The sequence below is a fragment of the Tauraco erythrolophus genome, chromosome 23 (genome assembly GCF_009769465.1).
Source record: "Tauraco erythrolophus isolate bTauEry1 chromosome 23, bTauEry1.pri, whole genome shotgun sequence".
Taxonomy (NCBI): Eukaryota; Metazoa; Chordata; class Aves; order Musophagiformes; family Musophagidae; genus Tauraco; species Tauraco erythrolophus.
In genome coordinates, this window is record NC_141487.1 from 6,381,948 (window position 1) to 6,409,944 (window position 27,997).

At 45.3% G+C, this 27,997-nt stretch overlaps 1 protein-coding gene across 1 annotated transcript; it reads left to right on the plus strand.

Annotated features, from left to right (window-relative positions):
* Positions 1-569: 569 nt before the first annotated feature.
* PUSL1 (pseudouridine synthase like 1) lies at positions 570-27,893 on the plus strand. The gene is made up of 8 exons (XM_086625728.1): positions 570-628; positions 1,852-1,909; positions 9,132-9,319; positions 16,374-16,523; positions 18,493-18,666; positions 22,799-22,853; positions 26,638-26,800; positions 27,779-27,893. Exons 1-8 carry the CDS (start codon positions 570-572, stop codon positions 27,808-27,810), a joined length of 879 nt encoding a protein of 292 aa, XP_086481854.1. The 3' UTR covers positions 27,811-27,893.
* Positions 27,894-27,997: the final 104 nt, after the last annotated feature.

Here is a 27,997-nt window from a genome sequence, read left to right on the forward strand (position 1 = left end):
CGAACTGTGCTAGGAATAGCCCAAGGGATCAGTTTCCATTAGAAATTGACAAAAACCAACCAACCAAACAAGACGTCGAGCTCGGGCGGTTTCTAACGGCGAAAGGAAACGCAAACACAGCCACTCGCGGAACGAGGGCTGCCTGCAGCAAAGAGCTGAGGAGCAGCCGGGAAGATAAAGCGCAGGATTCCAGAGGGGCTCGCTCCCCGCGACCGCCACTCGCTCCCCCTCCGGGCACACGGAACGCCTCCGCGAGCCGGGCGAGCTGCAGCCGGGACAGCAGAACGGAGGCGCAGAGCTCCGGCACTGCTCTCCCCGGCGGAGAGCCGCCGGCGCCCGGGTCGTGCCCCGCGCAGGCCGCCGGCCAGCGGCCACCGCGCCCCGCCGCGCTCGCCACGCTCGCCACGGGCCCCGGGCCCCGGCCGCGTTCCGGCGGAAGCGGGCGGCGCGGGGCGGGCCGCCGGCGGGAAGGCGGCCGGGGCGAGCGGGGCGGCGCGCCGCGCGGAGGGGCGGGCAGGCCGCCCGTGTGCCCCGGGGCGCCAGCGGGGCCCCCCGCCGCCATCGCAAAGATGGTCTCTCCCCCGAGCCGGTACCTAGTGTTCTTTCAGTACTTTGGCACTAAATATAGGTACGTGCCCCCGCCGCCCCGTCAGCCGCGGGGGAAAATCCGCGCCTGTCGCAGCCCTGGGGGGGGGGGAAGCCATGGGTGGCGGTGGGAGAAGGACCAGGAGGCGGTTGGGGAGAGGATGGGTGGGCGCAGTGTGATGGTGATAAATCCCGTTGAGCAGGTGCGAGCGGACAGGGAGCTGGGCTCTGCGTTCTGCTGCGGCGTGCAAGTGTTAGGAAGGGGGTGGTTTGGGCAGGAAATGGGTAAAATGGGCGAAAAGAAAACGCCAAAGGACAGAGGAGGGGGTGAAGTTGTGATCTCAGGCTGGGGGGGAGGGAGGGCAAGGTGCTGTTGTTTCCTGCAGTGATGGTGGCTTGCTGGGCACGCGGTGGTGTGGCCAGTGCTCAGTGGTTGGGGTATCTCTGGTGCTCCAGAGGTGCAGATGAAGTGGTCTGTGGGCTGAGCCCTGCAGGAGGATAGCTGAGGTTGGGTTTCCCCAGGCCTTAAACATCCCACATGTATAGCTGTGCTTGTTTACATTTAAAAAAAAAAAATGTGGGAGAAATTGTGGAGCTCCAACTCATGGAATTATGCCTATCTTAATGAGAATTTTACAGAATAATACCATCATATGCCAAACCCCACAATTCTTTTGCAGTGCACGGTGTGTGTTGCTGTGGGCACTGACCTAAATTACTCCGAGTAGTTACAGGTAGGTTGGGTTTAGCCTCGGGATGTATCTCTCTACACTTCAGCAACTTTTGTGAATGGCTGTGACTTCCATAGGAGAGAAAGAAGCTCTTCACAAACCATCTTCATGGTCTTTTAGCCCCTTTATGACATCCACAGGGCCTGCAAGAAAAGGACCTGCAACTGGCAACCAACTCCTGGCCCTGAAACAGTTTTATCTGCAAAATCTTTTCTAGGGTGATTTGTCTGCCTTATCTTCCCAACACGTCAGCCTCCATCTGAAGGGCTAGTCCAGAGAATGAAATTTGAAGGATGATTTTTATTTCCAGCCTCCTTTCTTGCAAACAACTGCTGCATCTGTTTCCTTCTCCATTCATCAAAGTGCTTGGTCCCTGCAAGTTCTGTAAAAAGATCCAGGTCCCTCAATAGAATCAATAGCAAGACAGTAAGGGATGACTGTCCCCCATTAACTTCTGGATGTGTTGGTGGACTCTGTGCCAAGTCCTTGGGTCTTGACATGTACCAGTAACTATTGTATTTGTTTTGCTCTGCAGTGGGGTTATGGAGACTTCAAATGATCAGTCCGTGGTTGGAGTCCAGAATTATTTGGAGGTAGGTCCTTGCTAATCATATTGTTGTTAAAATGAAACTTCTAGACTCACATTGTTGAGCTACAGATATTATCAAGGATAAGTATTGGTTTTAGATTGACAATAAGACACTTGCATAATGCTAAATACTATAATATTCAAAACAATCAAAGTGCTCTAGAAATTATGCCAGTATACAGCTGGGAGAAATAGGTCCGGGTGAAGTCCGAGACATTTATGATCCTGATCCTGAAAAAGATGTGAACCCTTCAATGGGACTTGAAATTGAGGTATCTGAGTCCAGAAGTATGATTCTGAGAGCCCCTGTTCAGGTGCTGGCCCACCTGAAGGTACTTAAGCATGTGAGCTTCCTTAACACTTGTGGCTTTGCCTCTGCTCGTTCTTAGAACTGCCTCGGTTCTGAGCAGCTGCTCTGCTTCTAGATCCTGGCTCAGACCTTTATAGATTTAGAAATTAAATGCTGTGTCCTCCTGCCAGAGGATGTCTCTGATGGATGTTTTGAGATGCAGAACAAAGCACAGCAGGATGTCCATTGTTCCGAAAAGAAAAAATAAAATGCTTAGTTTCCATTCTTCTGGGGTTTGTCTAATATACCAGGGAAAAAAGGTATGATCCTGTCATCACTATTTTTCCTGCGCTGCTCCCAGGGATTTCCGAGAATGTAAGAATGGCTTTCAGGACCAAAGTGCTGTTTGGGCTTGGGGTGAGTGTGCAATAGAAGTGCAAAAGACCCACTGTTACACCAGTGAGTAGAAAGTGGGTCACTTGCATCGAGTAAATGCTCAGCACACCTGGATGTGTGTGAAACCCAATTATGATTTAATTACAAACTGCTGTTGAGCTGCGTTTGTTTGAGCAGTGCTGGCGAATCCGTGTTCCTGTGCAGGGTGAGAACCAAAAGGAAGCTGCGTTATTTTCCTCTCTTGTCTTAGCAGCATCATGTAGTTCCAAATGAAGCTTGTGCCTGTTTAGAAGGTAAGGGATTGTTGAAAAGGTTGAAACTGATTGGTTTAGGTCCCATCATGCCTTTTTGTTACTCGGTTCTCATTTTCAGTCAGACTGTCTGACCGGAGATGACAGACTGCAGCAGTTTGAAGGTGGTGCACCACCAGGTCTCTGCTCTGCCTGCCTTAGCTGCAATCCCAGTGTTGAAGGGAGCAGAGTTGTTGCAGAGCTGGTCTGGGAGCGGGCTTGCTGTCCCATCCAGCCACTCTGTGACCATGGCCACGGCGCTGCTGCACCGTGCCTTGGTTTACTGAGGACGATAGCTCTTGCGAGCTCTTGCTAAGCAGTCTGCAGAACGAAAGTGTGATGAATTATGGTTTGAATAAGAGTTCTCAGGGTGCATGGCTTCTTGCCTGAGACCGTTGTGGAGAAAGTGTATAAATATTGTGCGGATCTTGAAAGAAGAGCCCCAAGGGACTTTCTATCTCATTTATCTAATCCTCTGAGCCATCCAGTGTCTCAGCCCCAGGCGCCGGACTTTGGGTGAGCCCAGCAGTTGTTTTGCATTATCCAAGTAACTTTTGTTTTAGAAGGCGAATGGGTAGGATGGGTGATTAAAGGAGAAAAGAAGAGGGGGAAAAAAAAAAAAAGATAAACTTGTTTGGTGTTGTCTTTTCACAGTATCAGCACTTTGCAGGCCAGTTCTGGGATATGTGCTTTGCTTTCATGTGGTGGTATTGATGCTGGGCACTGCTGAGCAGAGCTGTGTCTATTAGAACCACATGGGAAGTCTTAGAGCAAATTTAATAGAAAACTTCTGGGGCCTCTAGGAATGTATCTTCCTCCATTTCTGTGCAGCCTTGAACTTCACAACTTTCCAAAGCCAGGAAGGCAACTGAAGGGAAGGGCAAAATTAAATCCGTAATGAGATCCTTATTGTATTCTAAATATGTTCAGACGTTTGTTTGCAGCTACAGGCAAGCAAATAACTTGTGATGTGTAGACCTTGTGTTTCAACACTTGTGCCATTAAAGTGTAGTGGACTGGTGTGTGAGTGCGGACTGCAGCCCTCTGTGCATAAGGTAAAATTGCTGGACTGGAGCTGAGCAGAAGGCCTGTCTATAACCCTGTGTCACCATAAAGCACTGTATCATGCAGCACATGGAAGCTTTTGTAGTCCTCAGTGCTGCTCTGTAACACAGTCCTGGGACTGTCTGGAGGAAATAGAGGTTTGTTTTAGTTCTGGGACAGATGTAGATATTTGAAGGAGCTTTTAAATTATCTTCGAGGGGGGTGAGCTTTGCAAACAACACTTTCTTTCTTTCTTGGAGACAACGTATTTGCCTTGAAGCACTTGGAAGCTCAGCTTGGTAGTGATGGGTCCAAACCGAAATTCCAGACCTTATTTCTCCAGATCACGAAGTTTGAATCCTGTGACTTGGCTCCTTCCAGTTCCTTGTGGAATGCAGGACTTCATGCTCTGGCCTCAGTTCTTACAAATGTCCCTACTTTTGTAAGATCTCTTGTGTAGCACCTTTTGCTAAAGTGAGCAGCTGTTGCTTGTGCTAACAGGCACGATATGCGAGGCCTGCTAGGATCTACAGAATTCATGTTTGGTTTGAACCCTCTCCTGAGTGTGCTGTTTCCCATTGTGCTGGTGAATGCTGCCTGAAACTAATCTTCCCCACGTGAAGCTCTGCTTTGGCCAGCAGCCTTGTGCGAGATATTATTTCTCGTGAAAGGAAAAGGGAGAGTAGGAAAGGAGAGAAAGAGAACATGCACAAACTCCTTACTAGCAAGACAGCTTTGGTACAACCTCCTGGCTGCTGCACCCCCACCCCACCCTTGCCAAAAAAAAAAAAAGGAGGAGAGAAAGGAAAATGGATACAGAGAACGGTCATCTTCAACCCCTGTTTGGACAATAATTTCCGTGGCATGGGAAATTGCTTTAGAAACCCTTTCTTCTATCAGAAGCCACTTTCTCAGCTTTTTCTTCCTGGCTTTCACTTCAACTTTTATCCATTCCACTAAAAATAAGTTAGATTTTTAATTAGTTTCGGTTGACATAGCACCCATTGAGTCAGTGAGGCTGTGGTGGCTTGCAACCAGAAGCTTGCACATTATTATTTATTAGAACACAGCTAGTTATAAATTGTGCAGCATCCCTGGCAACGCAGTGCAATCCCTTGTGTCTGTGCAGCTGATGCCATTGTGCAGGATGAAACCAGTAAGCAATCCAGCTGCTGTGAAAGAGAAATACATGCATATTTTTTCAAAACATTCCTAATGCACTGTTTCTCTTGAACGTGCCCATGCACAATTGATTTCACAGGTTCCTTTTGTGGTTCCCAGCTGCTCTGTAGAGGTAGATGCTGAGTATTTTGAGGATTTTTTATTTAGGCTTCAGGGAGAGAAGTGGATGAACTTTTGCTTCCCTGCTATAGGTGGTGTGCATTGATTGGCCTGTTCTTCATCTTGCCTCTCCAGCATTTATAGAGAGTGAGAAGAGAACAGAGCTGTGGGTAGTAAATAGTGATCTGGAATGTGGATCCATGTCATTCTGGCACGCAACAGTGGAAATTTCAGCATGATTCAAAATATGGAAGCGCTTAATGAATGAAACCTGTTCGCAGAACAGACCTACTAAGTGCAAAGAACACTTTCCCCTGCATCGCTGCTCTGCAGGGTGTTAGAGGTGTAAACTGACACTCTGGGATGCTTGTTGCTGCTCGAGGAATATAGTCGTCTGGAAGGACTATGACTTGGGAAGTAAAGCTGAAATGAAAGTGGATGAGATCTGGCTCAACGAAAGGCCTTCTGCAGGTGCCAAGGCCAAGATTCCAGTGTTTGTAACACCTGCTAAAGAGAAGGGTATTTGCATGCTCTGTGGCTTAAAGAAAGGAGCAGAGACCTGTGAACTCTGAGCACACGGGAGGGCAACCCAGTTCCTTTATTGCTCCATCTTCTGTGGGTGCCCGTGGGTAAAGTGCTTAACTTCTGCCCCAGTTCCATCCGTAGGAATCCATAGATGATGCCCAGCAGGGCCGGGATCTGGATTAACAGCAGTAAAGCCTTTTGAGTTCCTCAGATGAAAGGCCTGCTTGTTTTAGGGGCTTGTTTTTTCTGAAAGGGCAGGAAGAACTGGTTGCTATCCAAGCAATTACTAAATGTAAATAATGTGTCTTTTTTGAAATTCAGTGTGGGTGATATTAGCAGATTAAAGTACACAGGAACCAAAGGAAGAAACTATCAGCTGCCTATAGGCTCAAAGGACATCTGGATGGTACAGATATGAGACATTTGTATAGGTGAAGGATCATTACTGAATTGCCTGCAAAGAAGTTCAACAGTTCAGAAATTCTCTCTTTAAAGAGATTCAGCAGGATGGGATGTAAATGAAATATTAAAATTGAAGCTGGAGGCAGCAGTCGATAGTGTATTATCAGCTACGTGCCCGTTAGGCTGGAGGAAGAATCCACAAACAAAGCTTTCAGCTTTTACAAACTGAGGTTTGTTGTTGATGGTGGTCACATTCCTCCTTGGATGCCCAGCACATACATCTTTCAGTCACCTCTCCAGAGAGGTGTGCCTGGGACACAATTGTACTGGAGAATGGCAGCTGTGAAAATACCATTTGTTGAACCTGTCATTCAGTCCTGCACCTTTGTGGAGTCATTGGCTGACCTGAGCCAGGGAAACAACCAGATTTGCCTTGGAGTCTGCAATCCTCTCTTCCTCTCCAGTCTGCTCTCTAGTAGGGCTCAATTCCTGCTGGCAGAGGAGAAGATCTGAACAGTGTTCCTATTGTCCGGCTTTGTTCAGATGCAGTGCTTGAAATGGGATGCAGTGTGGAATCGAAGGAGTGCTGCATCCAAACTTCTCCAAGCCCGTAACAACAAAGGAGGATGTTTTTCATTTTTCTCTCCTATTCTCTCTCTCCCTGTGCCTCCACTCAACTATGTTCCCAGTGGCTGGTTTTTGCCTAATGAGAAAGGAGAGGGAGAAGAGGGTGGAGGAAGGGAGGAGCCTGCAAAATCCAAACATATCTTTGCAGAAACTGCTCTTAAAATGCAGCTTCTGCTTTAAGACAAATTGCTGAGGCACAAGCCAATGTCTGCTGCAGAAAACTATTTGATTTCTGTCTGCTTCTCTCTGCTTAAGGGTGATAAATAAAGATTTTAATTGTTAATTGTAACCACATGTGAACTCCAAATAGAAGGATTAGGAAGGGGAAAAGGCTAGGGGCATTTATGTTCTGTATCCCAGGCTTTCCCTTGCAGCTCAGCTACATTTTTCCTTGCTTTGCTGTGCATTTTAATGATATGTTTCTGATGGCCCACAATCTTGTCTGCTCAAATAGTAGGAGTCTGGAAGGCATTTGTGAGTCAGCAGTTCAAACTTTATTGACTTTTGGTACCAAATTAAAATCTAATAAAGGCCACTGCTGGGTTAACTACTCAGGAGTGGAGATGGGAAAGAGGAGGAAATTTCTAGTAATTCATCTGGTTTTCTGCTTTTTGTTGTTGTTCTTCAGCCTTTCAGATATGCTTCATCATTCCCTCCAACAAATAGCACTGAATTTTCTGTCTAAGGGCCTGTACTCACAAAGAAAAAAGTTGCATTTTGCAGTGCTCCGGAAACCTACTTTAAAACCTTACTGTAGGTAAAGCCTACTATGGTTTTAACATGGCATTAGTAAGTTATTGGAATACCAAGGTTTCTGACCTACCAGTGTTTGTCCCTTACCAAACCCCACCCTGGCTTTGCTGAACTTAGGTCATCCTAGACAGACTCTTAAATATATAGCATCTAATTAACCATGTTAGCATCTCTTCTGCTCTCTCTCTTTTGTGTGTGCATCTCGATTAAAAGATGGCTGTATTAATGACTCATTTAGGAGGGTTTTATTTACTTTCTTAGCAGGAACCTGTAGTAATTTACCCAGTTGTTTTTCCAGTCCTTTGTTAGTGGTCAGAATGGAAAGGCAGGATAAAAGCCAGCTGTGTGGAGAGGAGCAATTGGGAAACAACAATCCTAGCTACAGGTGGATTCTGCAGTAAATCCATGCCAAAATCCCTGTGCAGAGCCTAGAGAATCTCAATGGCTGTCCTTCCCCTTGTGTTAAGAATAGGAAGTTTCAGCTTGTTGCAATACAGTTTCCTAACTGATTTCTAAAGTACATCTCAGCTGCAGTGTAATTTTAGGGCCTTTTGGCTCCAATAATCTTGAAGTCTGTGACTGTAAAACTTTAACTCTGTGATGGTGTAAATAACGTTTGTCGTTTTCTGCTCTAGTCTTGCTATGGCAGAGGTCTTGGCGTGAGTGAGACATCACCTGAATATTAAGGCAACTCTAGCTCCTGAAGAAAACAGTACTCTTGAGGTTCGCAAATCCTGCATTAATGCAGCTGTGGAAGCAGCAAATACAAGGAAGTTCCATTCTGTGACTGGTGGTGGTGCGTGTTTGTCCAGTGTTTATTTGTACCTGCTGGGGTAGCTCAGTGTCTGCTCTTCAACTGCTGGTGTGTTTCATGAGAGCTGTATTTTGATTCTTAAATCTGTTTCTATTTCTCAGTGGGGCCAATAAATGTATTACATCAGTGCTGTGCTACTACTTGTCTGGTCCCCTGGCTCCTCCTCTGCTCTCAACGATTAATGGAAGCACGTTGCCCTCTGTAGCCCTGCTCCCATTGTGGATGGAAAAGAACTTCTGCCTGTAGTAATAAGCCATAGTATTTTACACTGTTCTGGCCTGGACTGGAAGCAAAAGATGCAGCCTGAGGTCCTTCAGGTGTCTTGGCTGATGTCATTCGGACATCCCTGCATGCTATTTCTATCCCTCTAAGGCTTGAGTTCTGCAGCTCTTTTAAGAACTGCTGAAGTAATCTGAGTCCAGTTCTTAGCAGTAAATTGCAGGGGTGGTGTCTGAGTTTAATTGGGTATTTCTCTGTCCTCTTTCCCACTCACCCTGTAATATAAAGCAAAGGATAGAGATTAATATTTTTTTACTTTATTTTGTATGTGTAAGGAAGCTCACACGGCGTTTTGGATGTTCTGTTTGAGGTGATTTCAGGACAAAAGGTGAGAAGCCACTGGTGCTAGGAGAAGTCCCCCAAACAGGCTCCTCTCCATCCCTCTCTTTGCAGCCCACGGTAAAACGCCCAATTACTTCTCTGTGAAAACAGTAAGGAGACGTGGTTAGCGAAGAGGAGGATGTTTTTTCCTAGCTAGCTCGAAGTGAGTCTGCTATTCATTAATCCATCTTGTGTTGGCTTTCAGAAGGCAGCGCAGAACCTAAAACCCGTTGTTCCCATCAAGTTCCACATCTCCAGCCGTACCGATGCTGGCGTCCATGCACTCTGCAACTCTGCTCATTTTGACATCCAGAGGGCACCGGGGAAGCCAGCTTTGAATGAGAAACAGCTCATCTACAGTCTTAATTACCACCTGAAGTCTGAGCCAATCCGGTGAGTTGGTGGCAAGTCAAAATCTTTTATTTGGAGAAAGGAGGAAGTGCAGCAATGATCTCCCATCTTCACCCACAAGATATATTTTCCCATTATGTGTGTTGGCAAACCAGTCCCTTACACATGTGTATTTCTGCTACTACCAGACCCCTGGCACATTAAAGATCAGTCTTGTCCCACCATTGTTGTTGTTTTAGTGGTACTAGCATAGACAATCTCCTAACAAGAGGAGTTGTGGGAAATTGAGGTTACCATGTAAGTATTGAATCCACTGGGAGGACTCTAGTATTCACACATGAGCCAGAACATTACTATGTTAACTTTCAGTGCTGTTTTATTCCCCAAACTCTCTAATTTTCTTTGTTTATTGAATTAGCACTTAGCAAAAACTTGGCTGCAGTGTTGCCTCTCACCTGTATCTGTGCAAAAAGATGAAGAACGAGGAAACAAAATTGGTGTTAGTGTTACCATAGTCTACTCCTCCCTTCCTGTGTGATCAATCTCTCTCCTTCCTTGCTAGACCAAGGCTACTGCTTGACATGGTTTAGAGAAGTTACATCAAAGGTCCCGTTTAATATTTTTGTAGCAAGACTTGATGTTTATCTCAGTGGGATAAAGTCCTTTTCATACTGTACCCAACTGTTAATGACTAAGGAAAGTTGCATATGGATGTAGTGAGGAACTTGATACAACGATCTACAGAGAGCAAAACAGCCATTTCTTCATCCTGTTTCTCTTCTTTCTTCTTGTTAGGGTTATTACTTCTTGCAGAGTTTCAGAGTGAGCTTGTTCTGCATGAGACCCAGGTCTAAATGCCCACCCTCAAAGGCAGGAAAGAAGATCATTAAACCAACAGTTGCTGTTAGGAATTTTCACCAATTACATAAGTAATTACTATGCCCTGTGAATTTTTCAAAAGGTGGATCGAATTTCATGTTCTTTGCTTTTCTTCCCAAGCTGTTGCACACTTTCTCTGTCAGCTGTCAAACAGTTTTTGTGTTCTCCCTGACATGGATGCGTTTTTGCAGTTAAAGTGTAAATTGAATGAAACATTGGGGTGTTTAACTAAAAGCCACATCTGTGCTATGTCACAGAATCCACCTACCATTTGCCAGCAGCTGCTTTGCTATGCTCTACACTTTCTTGGGTTACTTTGTCTTATTTGCATAAACTAAAAACTCTTCAAGGCACAGACTGTCTTTGTCTGTACAGCATTTGGCACAATAGAACTTGAATCTCTGTGTGGTACCCTGCTGAAGAGTGTGTCAAAGCACTTCAGAGTGTTGTGCAAGGTGGGTAATTTGTAGGAGGTATTTAGGTGAGAAAAAGGACTTTGATGCAAGATGCCAACTGGTAATTACTCAGAGGCCCATTAGCTCTCTTTCACGTTACTGCAGTCTTTCTGGTGGCGTGAGCATAAAGGAAGATTATGGAGGCAAATTTCCCATGCCAGAGCAAGAGCCCAGGACAAAAAAAGCACATCCCTCCCCACCCCAATGAAGGGATTGTTGTAAGAATAGCAGCGTTACTGTGAGGTACACTCCCCCTTCCCACTTCACCCAGTCTGCTTTATTTTGTAATCTCTTCTTTGTGAAACAGAGCCTGACCAAAAGCTGACATAGCAAGGCTTGGGATTTGAGGATTGACATCATACTTGCATCTGTTCTTGGTTTTGCAAAGGAGGATTCTAGTTCTCCAGGGCTTGGGGAACAGTGAACCCAGCTCTAAGTATTCAGGGGCTTAAATAGTTTGAGGTCTGAGGAAGAGAGATGAATGATGGTGTTATGTTTTTCCCAGCAGGTCTTTCATGCACATTCCACGTGCTGTATAAAGGGAAGAGCTAGAATGAGTTGGTTGAAGCTGCGACATGCTCTGCAGGAGGTGTTGATGTGCGATTCGGTCAGCTGTTTTGACTTTTTCAAAGCATACTGCAAACATTGAAACCTTAAGCAAAGGAAGGAACCTGAGCAGAGCAATCTCCGGTGGCAGAGACTTTTCTGGCTTTGACTAGTGGGTGTTCAGTACCTCTGGAAACTAGGCCCCCTGAATCAGACTCACCAAGGTGTCTGCCACTGTTTTTAGAAGCAACAAAGCAGATTGCCTGCCTCTGGCTGGCAGTAGAGATAGGCAACTAATCCACAGATGTGACTAGGGGTTAGACATTCCAGCAGACCCTGGACATGCCAATGACACCTGCAGTGCTGGGCAGAGTCTAATTAGGTTGCAGAACATCTGCATTAACAGCAGGTGAAACACAGGTTAACTAGCTGCTTGTTCCAGCAGGAGCTTACCTGGATACTGTAAGTGCTGTGTTGATTAGCAGTCCCTGGCACAACTGGCTCCAGATCTTATACTGACTCAGTGTGAGTCGGAGATGGACTGAGGGGGTCAGCGTCTGGTCTGGTGGCCATTCCCCAGACTGTGTGCCGTTTTGGTGCAAGCAGTAGTGTTAGGTGGGGGGACTCTGCCTCCAGACTTCTGCTACGTTGTGTCCTGAGGGCATATTGACTCCAGAGAACGCATTCCAGCCTACGCTGATAGCCATGAATGTGTGTGAGAGTGGGTGACTTGACATTTGCTGTTGTGACTGGGATCCCACCTATGTGCCTTCTGTAGGCCTATGTCAAAGAAGTGTTTAGTGCCTGTAGGATTGGGTTTTGCAGTGTTTTCCTGCAGTGTTTCTGGAGTTGTGTGTCAGTGACACTTTGCATTTATTTAAATACAGTGAGACCTTTCATTTGCAGGCTCTGCACTCGGTCAGTGACTAGAGCAGAAGCTGCAGCAGCTGTCTCAGAGCCAGCTGCGTTCTTTCACCTCTGAACAAGCACCAGGGGAGCCATCAGAGGTTGAAGGGGAAGAGGAGGTAAAATCCTTGGAATCTGAGCTCAGGAGAGAGGACAGGAAGACACTGAGTGCCTTATTACTAGAGGCACATAGTTCCTGTTAGTGGCTGTTTATTATATTGATTTAACTGACCTTTTTCCCTGGATGTTTGCAGTTCCTTTGACAGTCCTCAGACAGTTTTGAGAACTCCATAAGGCCACACTGCTTTTCCCCTTTGATTCTAATGGTCTTCTGACTGTCCATGTTAGCTTAGCTCTTGCTGTCCCTCCAAGAGACCTTCTTGCCATGTCTTGGAGTGGTTGAGCTTAGCCCAAGGGCAGCGTGAGGTGACTGTTACGGTCTTGGGCTTGGTAGAGGCTGTGGCTGCCGTTAGAAATGCGTGGCTATCAGTCCCCAGAAACCTGTAAGTGAAATTTCTGTCGCCTCCCACCTTATTTGCAAAAACGTGTTTTAGCAGTTTGCAGAGTTGAGTCTTTGCAGAGTTCTGCAGTGGTTGAGTCTTTCTCTGAAAGCAAAAGTTTCACAGTGGGTACCTGAAAGAAAAGCAAATGCTGATTTCGCTGCTTTTACTACACATCCCACAGACAGCCATCCAGTAACAAGTCAGATCATCCATCTCAAACCCGAGATTGAATATTAGCATGATAATGTAGGATCGACAGTTTTGCACTTACAAATCCAGTTCCTCCTTTGGCCTCTTAAAGTAGCAGCCAGATTCCTCTGCAGTGAGAGGCCAGAACACAAAGCAAATCTCTCAAGCTAGTGCTTAACATCTGTGAGTTACTGTCCCTTGACAGCTTTCACCTTCTTTGACGTATGTGTAAAGAACCGAACGCAGCTGCTGTGGGGTGGGCTGGAGATGATTTCTTTTCAGACTGCTGTGTCAATTACAAAAAAAAAAAAAAAATTCTGAAATAGACTTTGACTTATGTGGAGTTTTGGTTGTTATTTTTGCTCAGGCTGAAAACTAGGTCAGACTCTGTACACCCTGGAAGTCAAACCCCTTCTGGATGTTCTAGCAGTAACAGGGAGCATGAAGTAGGTCATAGTTTTGATTTCCTTCCTTAAAGGACTAAAGCAGTTATTTGGGAGTCAAAACTAGCTGATTTTACAGCCAAAGGGTACCACTGCAATGATCAGTCTGTTCTGTGTGTCACCTGCCACTGAATCTCAGTCTCTCTGCCCCGAGTTTAGGTCTGGAAGTTGTGTTGTCTGGCTTTGATGGGGTAAGTTGTCCCAGAGGTAAAACTATTGTTGCAACTCTGCCACTTCCAGTACTAGTAGTCGTACAGATGCACAGTTCCATGTAGCTTTGTGATACCTGGACTGACCAGTCCAAGAGCAAACAGGAGTGCTGCTGAAGAAAGTTTTAAGTTAGCATCTCCGAAAGAAGGCAGCAGCGGGATCTCACAGAAGGGAAGAGTTTTTTGTCTTGTGCTAAGATCTGACAGGTACGTATCAGGAGGTGATATCTGCTGATAGAATGGAACACAGTGCTGATCAGTTAGAGGGTTTATCAGGATGCAGTCAGCTCTGCTTCTCCTTCCTCCCTTGGGCTGAACCTTTTAAAAATGGTTCAGCTGCTTTCCATTAAGGAGCTTGGTGATGGGCATGAGTCTAAGCACATTCGGCAACTGTCCCCTCCCTCTGTAAATATTACCTTGCCAAGAAGAATTCCCTCCTAATGCTGAAGAGAAAACTCAGTGCGTCCACGTGGTTGCAATTGGGGGGATGGAGAGAGGGGATCTATGTGAGAACACATTATTGTTGCTAGAGCTTGGAAGGGAAATGAGATTCCAAGCTGGCTGACTGTATCATCAGCGATAATGACCATCTTTGTGGCATGATGGATCTCTTCTATGAACTGATCTGTCTTTTAGATTTGCAAAGCATGTGTGAGAGGATCTTGTCTACAAAGATCAGTGTGTTTCATAGATGGGATAACTTTAGGAGGACTTTGCTGTCAGTTAAGTAGGGATGGTAACACAGTAGACTCACGCCTTCTATTTCTGGTTTCAGTTTTGTAAGCACGCAATAAAAGCCGTCTAGATGACAACAAGACAGAGATGGGATTCCTCCCACCTCCTCTGAATTGTCATTTAGTTTCTGTTGTCAGTGGAGAGAGAGGATGTACTTCTGGGACACATTTTTGTATCTAATACATTGCTGTTTCTAGTTAGATGTCTTTGGGCTTTTTTTTTTTTTTCCTTCAACCTCTTCTGAAATTCAGGCTTTGTTGAAAACCTAAAGAATACCATGAGTCTTTATTTATCAGCAGTCTTTCAAAAAAATGGGATCTTAACAAGGTGTGAAATGTAGCTGCTGGAATAAATGCTGGAAAGACATTCCTAGCTGGAAAGAGCCTATGGTAGCAATTGCATCTGCTAGAAGAGGCAGGAAAGGATGCCTGCACTGAAGAATCATGTGAGCATAAATAGGCTTCTCTGAAAGAATCAGTCTATCAGAGGGAGTAAAAGGATGGAGTTTTTTAAGAAAAAAAAATCATGTAAGTGTTAACAAGAGGAGCTCAAGATAAATGAAACTCTTGCAGAGGCATGTAGACAGAGGGAAATAAATGTAATAATTACATTATTATGTTTAGAAGAGGCTGGAGGTCCTAGGTTCAAACTCTGTTGCAGGCCTGGAGGATGTAGTTTGCTTTTCTACTGCAAGTTTATAGCAGTGGAGTGATCTCCTGGGCTTGTTATTGCAAATCTTTGTGGAGGCCTGTGGCTCAGCTTTGATTTCTTCTGCTGTGGTCTGAGCCTTTTCAGTCAAGCGATGTGAGCCAGAGGCACTTGAGCTGGCAAAAATCCCTGAAGCACCAGCCTTTTTAAAGTAAATAAATAGGTTTGTCTGTTACTTGGTCCCAAGTGGTATCATATGTTTTTGGCTGCCCTGAGTCCCTTCTCCTCACTGTGTCAAACTTCAAAGACACAAAGGCACACAGCAAGAGGAAAACTCCCTTCTAAGGAGAGGTGTCCTCTAAAGTAGCACCTGCAGAGGATGTAATACTTGCTGCGTGTTCCTTGCAGTACGGTGAGTAGCCAGTACTCTAGGATAAGGGAAAATCAAATCCAGTAAAAACTGCTGCTAACATGTTAAAATCAATGATAATACTTTGGAGGAGGTGCAGAAACACAGGGAAGCTCTATTTTCTCCTTTGCCAGAGAGAAGGGTGTTTTTCCCTTTGATGGCCGGTATACCCTCCCTTCTGGCTACCAAGCTGTGTTTGGCACTAGTGGCGTTGGCTTAGAGAAACAAGGCAGTTTCACCCTGGTGCTTACAGGAGAAAATGGGAGTTCAGCTGCCTGGAAAGCTGCTTCTTGAGTTAACTGCCCAGAGGCAGTGGAAGATGAGTAGATGTGAACATTCCCAAAAGCTGTTTTCTGCACGTGTGAAACGTGAGGGTTCCCAGGAGGCCTCCTGCGTGCAGTGTTCTGCTCTTTTCAGATAGATTCCATCTAGGCCATGATGGGATGCACCTTTATTTTTGTTGCTGCAGCAAAGTCCTATTTGTCTTGGAGGTCGTGGGGGGAGGTGGGAGGGAAGTGACCTAGTTTCAGCTATCTCCATCTGCTACGATGAGCTGTGTAGCCGCCTTTGAGAGTGACACAGAGGTGTCTGTTGGAGGAATCCTTCCCACTCACATTTGGCACCATGGTTCTGCAAAAGCAGAAGGGTACAGTGTTCATAAGGTGTGCTCCTTAGCTGGAGGTGGAGGAACTCAGCTTGCTTGGAGCAGTTGCTGCCTCTCACCTTAAGCGTGGGTAGGAGCACGTGTGCCCTCAGCCAGGTGCAATACAATTTGATGGACCGGGTGAGGTGGTTGGCTTCACTGTGCAACAAAGAACACATGCTATCTGTTGCCATTTCTCAACTGAAGGACTGGTTGGTCTGAGCGCCCAAAAACATGTTGGTAGATGACCTGAAGTCAGTTTCACTGTGTATTTGATGACAGTGGTGATGCCAAGGCTGTTCTGCCTTCTTCTGTTGGACAGATGTCTGTGGTGGCCTACAGGTGCAAATCCTTGGTCACCAGTTAGTCACTGGCTGTCAGGAGAGAATGACATTTAATTAACTTTAAGTGTGATTTTTCAAAGAATCCGTTGCACATTTCAGTTCCCATCTATGTGGCGACCAGGCAAAAGCTTTTGAATTAGCACATGACATTTCTCTCCATCTCACTCATTCTCTTCTGTCCTAACAGCATTTTGAATGTCTGTCGAGTGACCAGTAGCTTCCATGCACGCTTCTCTGCACTGTCAAGAACCTACATTTATCGGCTGTTGATGGGCTGCACTCATTATTCTGAAGTACCAGTGTTTGAAAAGGATCTCTGCTGGGCGCCTGTGGGAGGGTAAGTGTGTTCCATTAAACCTCCCTGGGGAGGTACCTCATCAACACTCTGGAAAGGCTTGGCTTTTGGGGGAAGTGGGGAGGGGGTAATTTCCATATGTGAGACCAGATTCCCCATTTGTATTGACAAGATTTTCTGTTGAACATAACTGAGTTATGTTCACCGAGACTTGAGACTTACAGTTCTTTCTATGTGTACTGCCAGTTGTACCTGTGATAAAACATGCTGAAATACTCCATGACCCCAGGTAGAGTCCATCAACAACTTTGTGTGTCCCTCCCTATGGAGTGTTGAGCGTTCCCTCAGATGACCTTGCCAAGTCATAGCAAACCAGTATATTTAGCTCAGTATTCACTTGTGTTCTTGGAGTAGCCACTGAGTCCTAACAAATCAGTGCTTGTGTATGCAAGGGAAGAAAAACAAATTCAGTGCCATTTAAAGAAAAAAACAAACAAACTTAGGCCATGATAAACAGTGGGTGAGGAAAAAACAAACAAACAAACCCTGGAAGATAATTTGTTGTTATCCTTTAGTTTATGTTGTACTGAGATAAACATACATTCAAGAAAACTGGAGTTTTCTACAACAGCATAGAAAAACAGGTTTGTAACCAGTTATGGTAATTGCATCACCACTATTGGAATAACAATTGCAGGTAACGAAATAAATGTAATCTCAGTTGTCCTAGCAGAGGAATGAAGATGATGTTGTCCTAACATTAAATTGCTGACTTTCTTTTCTGTGGACTGTGGAAGGGAGAAATAAATACAAAATTGCAAAATTAGGTGTTATGTGCACAATGTGCCTTAATTTTAGGCTTTATGAAATAGCATTTAATTTCACCCAGGCACTGCAGTGAATTTTCTCAAATGGCAATACCACCTGAAGGACAGAGTGAGCGTATTAGAAATTCTGAGTGGGAGGCATCTTACTAAAAGGTGGGATATTTGGACTGCTGGTGGTAGAGAAGCTCCTAGAGTGTGCTCTACTGAGCACATCTTGTGTATAAAACACATAATACACATTAAACTTCTTTAGGTTTCCAAATTGCCAGCTAGGTGTCATCGGCGCTTTGCAGCGTGACCAGGATTCTGTAAGTGCTAGTCATTTTTCTTGAACACGGTGAAAAAAATTAATGATGTTGGAAAACCTCATCTTGATTTTTGTGTTTGTTTGTTTTCTTCAGAAACATTTTGACTTCTGTTAAGATCTCAAAAATTTAAGCCATAGATTATGTGTACTTGCTCAGGCTTTTCTTAGGAGAAATGTACAGAAATAGAATAAAAATAAGTATCTGTTCAGGAAATATATCAGTAAATCTGCCTAAATTCCTTTGGTTGAGACTATTTTGAAAAGACCTAGATACTTCGACTGAAGAAATATGAATGACACTTGACATTCTGAGTTTTACCCTTGGCCCTTTCTTCTGCCTCTTCACCTTGGGTTTACACTGCCTCCGTCTCTGACAGTTTGCTCACTCACTCTGGTGTTGTTACTTCCTGATTCTATCTTCTGGCTGTTGTAAATCTGAGGTTTGGAAAACTATCACAGTGTTTGATATTTTCTTACCTGGCAACATCTTTTTCAGTTTATAAGATCCAGATACTGTGAGGGATGTTGGTTCCCTTGCCCTACACTCTAGCCAGCAATTCGAATGGAGTTGTTTGAATTGAACTGTTTTTAAGAAGCACAGCAGGATAAAGGTTTGTGTAAAAGCCTATACCTGCCACCCTCTCATCTAGCCTGGGGTTTTGAATACCTTCAGACCTCAGGTCACTTGGCATCTTGGTTTGTGGTTTGGGCCGTTACAAGAGAAACTCCATCTTGCAAAATGTGTTTCCACAGTGCTGCAATGTTAAATCTGCTGGCCAGGTTCAAGCCTCTCATCAATTGATTGGACTTTGACCCACCTAACATACTTGGTCCCACATGATGCTCATTTCCTTTTGCTCTTCGTGTTTAATTTCAGCTGCTTGAATGTGACTGCCATGCAGGATGCTGCACAGTTCCTGCTGGGAACCCACGACTTCAGCACCTTTCGCTCACTTAACTCTGAAACACCTTTCCAGTCTCCGGTCAGAACTATCCTCCAGGCAGATATCCAGCCTTCTTCTGGTTTCCTGTCCCACCATTATCAACGCAGGTGAGAGCCTAGACACTCAGCTGAGGAGCTGCTCTGGTCAGCTAGTGCTTGCTTTGTCTGAAAGCTGCGTTCCAGCACTGAGAACTGACCTCCTGTTTGCTGTGCATTACCCTCACAGTCCTGTGATGATGCCAGCAGGGTCTGTCTAGTGGTAGCTTGGAAAGGACATTTCTTTCCTTCACCTCCCCAATGTCCTCAGGGAGAAAGATGAGCAGGAATGAGGGCAGGGAAAACTGGTCTAGTTGTTTGTGTGTTAAAAGGCAGGATGTTATTAACTGGTGTATGGAATCTGGCACAGAGCAATTCCTATGAGGTGCTTCCAGCATTTACACTCATTTTGGTTACTAAAGACCAGCTCTGCCAGAGGATGGGATTTTTTTTTAACTTGCTGCCCTAGCTTTGCCTAAAGGCTGCAAATAGAAGGAAAAAGCCAACCCAACACCTAAGTCACTGCTGTAGCTATGCAGATCTGCTCAGTTCACACCAGTAACTCCTACTGTCTTCCCAGGGGATGTTGATGAAGGAAAGTCCAATATTCCTCAGTCATTACATAAACAAAAGATTGTTGAGTTTCAAGTTTTCTCAGGACCAGGTCTTGCAAGTATTGAAATTAAGTGGTTGGATATATTTTTCTCTCTAGAAGAAACTGTAGGTTTTTTCCCGAAAGATCATGGATATTTATCATCTGAACATGGTTTTTGCTTTTATGCTGGCTTCTTTCACAGACATGTGGCTGTTGTGTTTCAGCTTGGAAGCAAACTGTGCTGTTTCTGTCTCCAAACCACATTTTCCTGCTTTCTGGTTAGGACAAAACCCTTTTCTGTATAGTTTTCCCCAATGACCCTCCATTGGATTTGAATACCTACTGAGCTGTCTGTAACAAGAAGTGCCATGCTCCAGGCTTTGGAGCCTCACTCCAGTTTGCAAGTAGCCCACTGTTTCTTTCCTGAAAATAGCTGTTAACAGGCTTGTCTAGATCACCTGTGAGTTCATATGGGCCAGGTTAGCTTCCAAATCCAGACCTTCTATTGTCAGTTAACCGACCTTTGAGATTTAATACGGATCAGCTCTTTTTTGTCTTTGATTTTAATTTTAAAAAGGAATTTTCCATTTCCTGCATAACTTGCTGCATAAACCCATCCCACACGAGGCCAAAAACAGCTCATAGGACAGAGAGTAAACCTAAAAACTGGATCAATGGAATGGTTGATGGAATGTGTTTGCTTTTGGTGACACATGCATCCAAACTTGTGTCTTGTAGCGAGTAATTTTTATAACATGTTGATATTAATTGATTTAATGAATGTTTAGGCTCAGAAAGATGGCTTTGAGAAGCCTAGTTTCAATGCATTTAAATGGCATTTAACTCTCTTAGAATACTTTGTTAGTAATAACCACAACCATGCATTTTCTGATCTAGAGGAAAAAGTTGTGGGATTTGGGTCTTGTTGGAGTGTTTTTTGTTTGTTCAAGCTTTTTTTAATTACAGTGTCCTAGTTACTTTTAATCTGTAAAACTCTTTCTATGGGAACAGTTGCAGTCATGGAGCTTGGTGTTTGCCCATTCTGCAAATAAGACAGCAAATGTACCTGAAGTGCATGTGTATTTCTTCACTGAATGAATTGTTCCTACAACGAAAAGGCTGAGATAGCAGTAAAAGCTTATAAATAGATTTATTTGTTTATTTATTTAACCTAATCTAAGGAGATCTGTTTTCTGTTTCAGAGGGAGGAATCCATAGAATGATAAACCATGGTCTCTTAGTCAAATAATGCAGCTTTTCTTTCTTATTCTTTCCTTCCTTTCTGAACTTAAACCATCTTCTGAATTGACCACTTGTCTGTTTAAAAGGCTTACTGTTAAAATGATTCCTTCCTTCAAACTCAGTTGCTCAGCAACAGTGGAAGTAGAGTTAGTGTCCCATCCATACAAAATGCTTCTGAATGCTAAGGATGTGTTCAGAGGCTTAGCCCCATCACTTATTCCTGGGGAGTGATTGCTCTGTCACCTGTTTTCTAGCTGAATATGTATTATTCATTGCAAGGTGCTGGCTTCTGCTGCCAAGTGGAAAAAGACAGCTGGATTTTTTGCTGGTAAGCAAAATTATTTGTGAGACTGACAAGAAAAACAAAGTTTCCCTCTTACAGAAAAATACCTTGTTCTCTTTCAAAGTCTACAAGATATTTTTCCTGAGTATCTCAACCCTTCTTTTGTAGCTTAATATATCTGTCAAGAAATCGAGGCAGGAGAATCCTGCCTAGAGAAGGTGCACGCAATTTGATGAGAGGGGAATTTGTCCCTATTCAAAAAAAATTGTCCCTTGTGCTTTGCTGAAGAGCCGAGCTGAACCGTGCCCTCAGCGTGCTGGGTATTTGCACACGTGTGCAGCAAGGCACATGTCTGTACGCCACGTGCTTTGAGCTGGAGGGAGACTGTACATGATGGAAACATTGTCGTTTCCTGACGTGAAGAGGAATCCGGGGGCAGGAGCAGCCTTTGCATTTGCCAATGCACACGACAGGGAGGGCTAAAAGCAGGAATTTTTCTGTAAATCCTGTGAGAAAACAGCTTGTGGCTGCTCCCCACAATGACTGTTTCACAGTTTCTCCTCCTGCCAGCCCTGCCCTGGTGCCCCGTGCTGGTTCCATGAACCACGTTGTCCCTGTTTCCCCTTTCTCCTACGGCTCGCAAGAGCTGTCCCCTCTGGCAGGGAACGGGCAGCCCCTTGATGCTCAGGTGTTTCCAGCAAACCCAGCCTGTCCACCTGAACCTTCCAGTCAAATACGTTGCAGCTGTGCTTTTCTCACAGCTGATACAGATCTCCATAGCCCTTTGATAACCAGTTACTGGGGTCATTGCAAGGGAGGAGAAGGTTTGCATGTAGATATCTGCCCTTCTGGATTATGCAAGGTAAGCTTTGTCTCTTTTTGCTGTAGGAATGCTATGGGATATAAGGAGCACTTATAGACTGTTAGTGAGTTTATTTTTTTATGATTCTTTTGTTGTTACTTTTATCAGAGTGACTTCTAGGATTGCTTGGTAGCATGGAAGTTTGGGGATGCAGCTCCTCAAGGGAAAACCTGCTTGTTTTTGAGCTCTGTTGGCATATCCGATGTATGATACGTGTGTGTATGTTTTTACATACATCTAATGTGCATGTCAGGTTATTTATTTGTAGGAAGGAAGTATTCATACAGGTTCTTGCTTGCAGGGCTGTTCCTGAGAATGAGTTTTCATTGGGTTTTAGTGTTAGAGCTGGTACTGGGACATCAGCAAAACGACAAAAATGTTTAGAAAGCAACTTGTAAAGATAAAGCAGAGGATGCAAGTGTTAGGGGAATGTTGGAATAGTTAGGCTCATTGGAGTTCTTATAAGCAATATTGGTTACTACCATAAAACTTTCTGGAAAACGGTGTCTATATGAACAGACAGATTTGGTGAGGGAAAGCTTGTCTTTTTGTATAGTAGCATCCATCCATCTCCAAATACGATCTGTCATTTTCTCCTTTGCTCACTCTTAGCCTGGAGTGCTTCCTTGTCTGCCACTGCCTGTGTTCTGATGCTGCAGCTGGATTCCTCGGGCATGCCTGTGTCCTGACTTGCTTGTCCTGGCCTTTCCAGTAGCACGTGGATGTCGCAGTAGGCATTGCTGAGTGTTGAAATTAATTCTGCAAAGCTTGTAAGGACCACGTGACTCTGCAGCCAGCTCCAAATGAAATGGTAGAATCACTTTTCTATAGTTGGTTGTTTCCTCTTTTCTCCAGGAGGCATCAGACTGCATTCCTCAAATCAGTAGTGCCTCAGCAGGCTGCTAAGTTGCACCTTGTTTTATGTTGCCCTTTCCCTTTTATTTGCATGGTTAGGTGTAAGGCAGCAGGAAGATCAAGCCACTTAAAAGTAGGTACATACAAAACAGGTGGGAATTGTTTCACCCCAGAAAATGTTTGCATCTGAGCAGCAAATGAGCAGCCTGGTGTTCAAAAGCTCATGATGCTGTTTCAGGTTGATTGGGACCTGCGCAGCTTCTTATTCATTCTACTCTCATTTAGCCGTGATTTATGCTTCTCTTGTAAGAAGAGGAGCCATTTGAAATATGTTTTTTAAATGTTTTTTTGTTGTTCCTTTTTTTAGGGGACTGGAGTTTTGGGAGTTGCAGTTCAGGAGCAGATCGTTTCTCTACCGGCAGGTACTGTTCCTGCTGTACTCGGCACACGCTTTGCCTCCAGGAGCCGAAGTGTCGCTATCCCTGTTGCTATTGATCAGTTTAGCAATGTTGCATCCCTGTGTAGTGCCATTGCTGTTGCACAGCTGGTGTTACAGCTCTGTGAGGCATGCAGGGACCTACTATCAGAGAGGTGAGGCTCTGTATTCTTCGTTTGATCTGGTAGAACCAGAATCTCTTCAGTTTGTGTCTAAAATGAATGTCCGAAGTCACAGAATTGTGTGGGAGGATGGAAAGTTTTCTTTTCCACAGTCTTTGTCTTTGCAGTCTGAGTGGTGGAAACCAACAGACATGTGTTCTTCCTCTGCTGAATGGCACTGGGCCCAGCAAAGACTGCCTGGAATTTTACTTTCTGGCGTCGGAGCATGAAGTACTTCTCAGTGTTGCACGAAGGAGAGATGGGAAGACCTGATTCAGCTATGCAGGCATGACTGCAGGATCTTTCCCTCTGCCGCGCTGTCTAGCCTCCACTGGGTTTTCTTTGAAATAACTCCAGTGGGGTTTTTGCTGCTATCCTCAGGGGAGACAGCTCTCTCCACAGCTTAATGGATCACCTCATTAGGAAAGAGTTGGCTGTTCTCAGACTGCCTATCCTGGCCATGGTCACACTCTGCAGACAGAGAATAGGCAAGAGAGGGCTTGTTTTTTGGAGGAGAGGGGGTGTTTTGTGGGAACAGCAAGCAGCTATTTTTTATTCTGTTTTGACAAACCAAATTTGTTTTTATCCTGTGCCAAGTAATGCTCTGTAAGCTCTCTGACAGTGGGTGTCTGGATATGAGCAAGGGAAGAACAACAACATGCTTGAGAAGGGCTTGATATACAGCAGGGATTTGCTTCATCAGATGCTCTTGTGAAGAGGAGGAAATGTTGGTAACCCGTTTAGTGCATTAGAATGAAATGCTACTTAGTGACGTTGAGCAGAGAGAGCAGTCACCTGTAATACCCAGCTCAGCCTGATGCCATCTCTGAAGTTCGTTAGCAGGAGCTGGCAGGCTCTAGTGAAGCAGGAACAGGCTATGCGTGCCGAATTTGCACTGGTCTACCTGAGCATCCGCTTCTGCCCTCTGTCCTGAAGTGGAGACTAGAGTAGATGGACCTCGTATTTCTCTTTGAATATCTGCTATGATAAGTATTAACATCTGGATGTTTTTACTGGAGTTAAACATGCCCAGAAACTGTATGTATATGTATTTTACTGAGTAGCATGCAAGAGGGGGGAGACACCAAGCACACGACTGTTTCAGATGCATTCCATTAGTCTGCATTGTCACAAGCTGACTCCTAGCGTGGAGACATCAAAGCTGAAGTCACAGCTTACAATGACCTCTAGTGAGGGATGGATAAAATAACATACGTCGAGGATCTGTGCTTCTCTGTGCGATCTGCTTCAAGGCAGGCTCTTGGCATTCCACAGTGCAGCTAAAGATCACAGCACGTAGGGAGACATTGCTTGCCTTTGGATAAATGCATCCTGGGTTGTTGGACCTTTCTCCTTAGTGGTGATAAACATGACCAGGTTGCTTAGTGGACTTTGGTTTAATCTTCTGTAGATGTTGATGGATCAGAAACTTAGACCAATGCTTTGTTGTAGCACTACATTGAAGTTTTTGGAGAGCTGGGTACGCTTTGAAAGGTTCTGAGTAGAATGAATGTTTATTTAGGCCAAATGACTGATCGTGCCTGCGCAAGTGGGAACGTGTTCTGGCCACAGCGTGAGAAGGTGAGTCAGACGGGACAGTGTCTGCTTGACCAGTTTCCCCAGCATGGGCTAGTACTGCTGTTGCCTGTAACGTTTCAGCCCTTGCTTAGCTGGACACCACCAGGCTGGTTAAGTTCATTGCATTGTGCTGTTTCTTTCCCCGCAGAGAGGCATGTCTCATGATGGGACTGTTCATACAAGCCTGTTCTCTCCAGCGGTGCTGGGACAGGGCCTGGCTTTCCTTGGGCTTCATCTCCTGCTGAGCAAAAGTGTGAGAAGGACCGCCCTTCTCTGTCTTCATCCTTTGTTTCCCCAGGGAAACATGTTTCCTGGAACCATCCCCAGATGTTTCTTGCACAAGCTTTCTTGATGCCCATGGGAAGTGGGTGATGGCTTGCATACTAGTCTCTGGATAGAGCTCTTTCTAGAAGCGCCTTGCTGAAGGTACTTCTGGCACAAGTTGAGGGACTCTTACTTGTCAGTTATTGCTCGACAGCAGCTTCATGAGGCTGCCTTGACATAACAAGTATGGCTGTACCAGGAAGGTTACTGGTCAGTATTCTGCCTTCAGAGATGCCCTGCACTCATGAAAGGGGTGGAGAGCAGTGTAGCCACCACAAAGGGATGTGATAGATAGCCAGTCGTATGCAACTAGCATTTGGTGTGCAGGTGGCATTGGCAAATACAAGCCTTGGCCCTCCTGGAACAGCATGTCTTCTAGGGATATATGGGAGGAAAGGGTGTGTTTTAGCCAAGAGGATGCTGAAGCGTGACGGGTGTTTACGCAGGAGGTGAGCACTGTGGTGTGAAACTTGTGCTAAACCACGAGGTCTGGAATTGCTGAGTGTGGAGGGAGGGAAGGGAAGTTGTGACATGCAGAGGTGTTTGAAATACCAGTTTGCTGCACTGGGGGGGTGTTGTCTGGCAGGCTGTCCTACTTGAGTTAGTGTTTTCCTCTTACTTTTTTGGCTTTCTGATAAACAAGCAAGCCCCTACGTAGTCCCTCGCCTGAAAACAGTGTTGCTGATGTATTAAGAACCACCTGTGAGCTCAGCTCTCCCAGCACAGTATGTGAGCTTCCTGCCACAGACAGATGTGTGGGTTCTGCTGTTTCTGAAACAGAAACCACCCTCTGCTCAGCTTTCTTCCCACACGTGATGAGAGGAAGCCTTGTTCCAAGGCAGTGCTGTGTAGCTGGAGATCATTGTGTTACAGGTCCTCATCTCATTTTTACTCATTGTAGGGAGGGAAGACAAAAGAAGCAGGGTAATTTTGCTAGTTCTTTCCCTTCCCTGCCACCAGGTTTGGTCACTGGAAGATGCTGTGCCTCTGTACGTTGCAGACGAGCTTAGCTGCTGCATGTTAGCGTGTCACCTCGATCGGTGCAGAACCTAGGCAGCCCATGCAATCCCTGCTAAAAGTGGAAAGAACACCTTTCCTCCGTAGGCTGTGGGGTGACTAGGACTGCTGAGGCGTGCTCAGGGGCAGAGGGAGTATGATCTTTCTGAAGAAATAAAGCGAGCACTGGAAATTCTCCCTGGAGGTGTGTGATGCCAAAGGCATACAAGAGGCAGCCAGGACTGGCTTGAACCTTGATGGGCGAGCCTGGGCCACAACCTGGGGTACTTCAGTGGCATGTAAAACAAGAGTCAAAGCATTCTTTATGTGGGGCGATGCTTGCTTCTTTCTTAACACCCAGCAGGACTAGGAGCAAAGTGCATGGCACTGGGAACAACTGATAGTGCTAGGAATAGTACAGGAACACTAGAAATTAGGCTCTCTGGGAACTGTGGGTTTAACAATAATGATGTACCTATCTTCAGGAGCAGGCTCATATTAAGAAATCATGGTGATATCTCATTCTTTCCTGTGAGACAGACACTGAACTCTCTCATGAGGTTTCTAGCCTGACTTGCTATCAGTAGTAGCTGTGGGCTGTTATACAGCACAACATTGCTGATAGCACGAGTGCAGGACTCCAGGCAGAATTTCCTAATTTCTGTAAGTCTTACAAGGGCAGCTCCTAAGATGTATTCTCTGTTTTTCCAGGTCCGAAGAATGGTTGGGGCTCTAGTTGCAGTTGGCCAGGGAAAGTTAACACCTCATCATATAAAGGAGTTACTGGAGAGAAAAGATTCACGGGCTTTTCCACCAAACGCCATGGCTCCGCCATCCGGACTCTTTCTAAAATCAGTGGAATATAATAAAGCAGGTAGGTGAATGCAGGGAATGGCATTCTTTTTGTAGGAGTCAGATCTGATACTGAAGGGAGCAGTAACACTCTGTCTTCCTTTACGTGCCATCTGACCTACGGCTCACGGCTTGGCTCATTGGCACCCACATCACAGTGAATGCTCTGGACTGTAGAGGTGTTTACAGCAGTTGCTATGGAAAGGCTGTGTATCTTTTTCCTAGTACATTTCCTCTTCTTACTTGCAGTTGTGTTGACAATGACTTTGAGATCTCACATGAATGATGCTTTCAGTTCTCATAAATTCTAGTTCTGTCCCTGACCGTGTATAAAGACCAAATTGTCCGTTGTATCTAGGTGCCTACAGATCTGTTTCTCAGTTCTCCCTTGGTATTTGTGAGAGGGTTGTACAGACTGGATGACAGATCATCCTTTTGCTTATATGGTGGCTCTCTTAGCAGCATCCGATCTTAAACTATTTAAGAAGAGAGCAAATGGACGTCATGGAAGTTTGACATCCCTGCTAGGGATAGCAGGTATTTAAAACTGCAAGGATGAATCTGACTCTGGTTAATCCGGTGTCTGTGAAATGTGGATACAAAGGACTTCTCACCACGCTTCAGACCTTCTCCAGGCTGCCTTGTCTCAGCCAGACCACAGATTTCCTGCAGGTGGGCTTACAGCACGCTCCCTCCTGCAGCAGCAGTGCTCACACTGGGGCTTAAGGAAGACAGAGGGGAAAGGGAAGCAACAAAGAGCTGTGCAAGGAGCTTGAATGTAGTTCTGAGCACTTGGCCTGGCCTTGAAAAGGCAGCTGCTGCTTGCTGGTTTTGGCCCTCTCCAATGGTCTTTTTCCTAATCGTGCTGGTTGTGGAGCCGTCTGTGCCAGTGGGGAGGGAGCCCAGGCAGGAAATGAAGACTGCAGATTTTAAGTGCTTTCAGGTGGTTTCAGTGCCATGTTTTTCCCTAAATCAGTGGGTTTTTTTCCTTTCCTCTCAGATTTGGACACTACAGTTGACCCAGGAGAATAGCAGCTCTGTGGAGGCACAGCCATGTCTGAAAGGACTGTTATCTTGGATGTGTGATGGAGGTTTGCCAAGTGTTCCTTACACAATACGTGGTCTTGTCTCAATAAAAATCATTCACTGTGACTGTAAGCATCTTCCTATCATTTGTCCTTGCCCTCTGAGACTGCCAAGGAGAGAGGAAGAACAACTC

Excerpts from the sequence above, each read along its gene's own strand:
- PUSL1 (XM_086625728.1), top strand. The coding sequence starts at position 570 with ATGGTCTCTCCCCCGAGCCGGTACCTAGTGTTCTTTCAGTACTTTGGC. Across the intron at positions 9,320-16,373 it reads CTGAAGTCTGAGCCAATCCG|CATTTTGAATGTCTGTCGAG; the intron begins GTGAGTTGGTGG and ends CTGTCCTAACAG. Across the intron at positions 18,667-22,798 it reads TCCCACCATTATCAACGCAG|GGGACTGGAGTTTTGGGAGT; the intron begins GTGAGAGCCTAG and ends TCCTTTTTTTAG.